The sequence below is a fragment of the Emiliania huxleyi genome (genome assembly GCF_000372725.1).
Source record: "Emiliania huxleyi CCMP1516 unplaced genomic scaffold EMIHUscaffold_272, whole genome shotgun sequence".
NCBI classification, from domain to species: domain Eukaryota; phylum Haptophyta; order Isochrysidales; family Noelaerhabdaceae; genus Emiliania; species Emiliania huxleyi.
The window spans coordinates 34,991-37,680 of NW_005199989.1; the positions used below are offsets into that span (position 1 = coordinate 34,991).

Here is a 2,690-nt window from a genome sequence, read left to right on the forward strand (position 1 = left end):
GAGATGGCGCGGCAGGGGGAGGGAAAGGCGGCGTGGAAGAGGCAGACAGAGAGGGCCCACTCCTACTCGATCGCCAATGGGAGTTTGTGCGGAGTGAACGACGAAACACGGCAGGCGAAGAGAGCCCTCTCCTCGGTAAGGCCAACAAACGCAAACCCCTCCTTCAGCCTGCGAGTGGCGAGGGAGAGGTCCGGCTCGACCGACGTGTCGCACGCGCCTAAACGTAGCGAAGAACGAGTGCGAATCTCCGTCTCGGCAGATTTCGGCGAATCTCGGCGAATCTCGGAGGATTTCGGCGAATCTCGGCAGATCTCGGAGAGCGGCTCTCGCGCCCCAGCGCGAGTTGCAGCGCGCGCCGCTCATCTGCCCCGCCAGCATCTTGGTGGCGGTACCGCGCACGTGCATGGCGTAGGCAGTCGCGTTCATCCGCGTGGAGCGTGGCCACGCGGGTCCAAACCAAAGGTAGGCGGAGGTCACGCGCTGCACGGGCTCGCGAAAGGTGGTGAAGAAGCGGCCGCGATAGGCGTCCCACGCCTACCGCAAGGAACCAGAAGATGCAGCCGAGATGCAGTCGTGTGCCGCTGTGGAAGGTGGGTAATAGCGCCGCTGGCGTTATCTCCGAATGCGCGCCAAAGTTAAAGGCGCCCCCGGCGCCCTTGGGCTGCTCGTCCTTGCCCCAGAACCGGCAGTGAAACCAGTGGGCCATCGGGAACCGGCTGAGGAACTGAAGCTCGGACGCAGCGCCGGCGCAGCGATGGCCAGCCGGCATTTGCCGCCCGAGCTCGTCGCGCAACATCCAGCCATCCCGGGTGCAGGAGGGCATGGTCGCGTCTGGTCGGAGCGTCGAGTTGCTCGCATAGTGCGCCAATGTGGTGCCGAGAGATGTCCCCCCTTTGGGAAAGTGTACCCATGCAATCTGCTCCGAGGCGGGCCGGCTCGCGGCGCAGCCGAGGTGAGAACCAGGCACCGGCTGCGGCATGCCGTGAGCGGTTGCGTGCCTAGGTGCCCGCCGCAAACACGCGAAGCCCTGGCAGGTCGCCGAGCCCTTCCCTCAGTGCCTTTAGCACTCTCGTGACGTCTGCTGGCACACCGGCCCACTCCTCCACTCTCCATTGCACCTCATTCACGACGCTCATGAAGTACGTGCCTAAGTCTATGTATCCTCTCACACACATCTTCCTTTCTATCATGCACTCCTCCGCGTGCAGCCTTGCCGTTAGCGTCTGCGCAGGTGCATTCATCCCCTTGGTGAAGCCGCTCTGCGAGCCCGGTACCGTGTGTGCTGCCGCTCTGTCGTATTCTGGCAGTAGCATGCGCATCAGCCCCTTCATAGATTGTGGTTGTACCCAAAGGTCCCGCCTCCTCTCGAGCTCCTTCGGATCCTCCCTCGGCTTCATTGCCATCATAGCAATCCAGTCGTTCCACACTTTGGGATACTGCTCCTCCCGCACAATCTCCTGCAGCAGCCTCCAGTACTCCCTCTGCACTCCCCTCGGCGAAAGTCGGATCAGGTACCCGTCTAGTTTGTCGCTGCCTATGGCCTTTCCTTTCTTGAATTTCCTGATCGCCGCCTCCACGCCGACCACGTCAACGCGTTAGCCACGAGCCGTCCTGTCCCCTCCACCCCCGGGGGCTGGGCCTCCGCCCTGGCTGGTTTTGTCATTGCTAGGAGCGCCTCGACCGCCGCCATGTCCGCCTCCCTCCGCGCGTTGATCTCCTTCCCCCTCCTCGCCGCGGCGTCGCGGACTTCGTCCCCTCGCACCACGTGTCTTTGCCAGACCTGCTCTCCCGTCGTCTGGCAGGTTACCCACTCACCTCCCTCATACATCGCAACCAGCTCCCCCCCGCCCGCTCTTCTGCCCATCTCCTTGTTCAGAATCTCGAAGACTCTCCTGGCATTGTTGCCGCTATTCTCTGTCGCAACCTCCTGCATCACCTCTGTGAGTTTCTCCCCCCCCGTCCGCGGGCACAGGAGGAACTCCTGTTCAGCGTCGCGTCGTTCGCGCTCACAGACCGCCAATGCCCTCGCGCGCCTTTCTCTATTCGCCAGCTGCGGCTGAGCCTCGAGGGCCTTCCAGAGCTGCGCCAGGTTTGGCTCCCTCCAAAAGCCCTCTCCCTCCCATTCCCTCCTATATCCGTCGCTCATTGTGCCGCTCCATTTCTTGACCTCGTGCCGTATCCTGAACCACTTCGCCACTTTCCATCGCAGCCTCTCTCTCTTGGACTTAGGTGGCGGCCCTCGGCCACCCGCCCCCTCGCTTGCCTCCCCGCCTCCCGCGGGCCGCTCCTCTCCGCCCGCTTCGTCATCGCCCTTTGCCCTCCTGGTCGCGACCGCCGCCCTAGCGTGTCGCGTGAGCACCCTCGTCAGCCTCTCGAGCCGTTCTGAGGCGCTCAGCTCCTTCTCCGCATCGGCCTCCACCTCGTCATCGAACACCTCCTGTACCGTCTTTGTGAATTTCTCCTCCACCTCCCGATCCATGAATGTGCTCACCCCCCGCTCCCGAAACTCGCGAGGCCCTGGTGCCTGGTGGTGCGCATTCACCGATATGATATACATGCGAAGATCTACGATTGTACTTTATTGACCGCACAAATCACACACACAATCACAGACCGACGGAGAGGTCATAGAGCTCCTCACGAGCTATACGAGTGTTATATAAAAGCCGTTCACTGCCGTTCCGTACGCC

General features: G+C 62.5%; 1 protein-coding gene across 1 annotated transcript; it reads right to left on the minus strand.

The window, feature by feature from the left end:
* Window positions 1-998: 998 nt before the first annotated feature.
* EMIHUDRAFT_238528 (Hypothetical protein) lies at window positions 999-1,331 on the minus strand (the record flags this gene model as incomplete). The annotated part of the gene is made up of 1 exon (XM_005776769.1): window positions 999-1,331. One exon carries the CDS (start codon window positions 1,329-1,331, stop codon window positions 999-1,001), a length of 333 nt encoding a protein of 110 aa, XP_005776826.1.
* Between the last annotated feature and the right edge of the window lie 1,359 nt (window positions 1,332-2,690).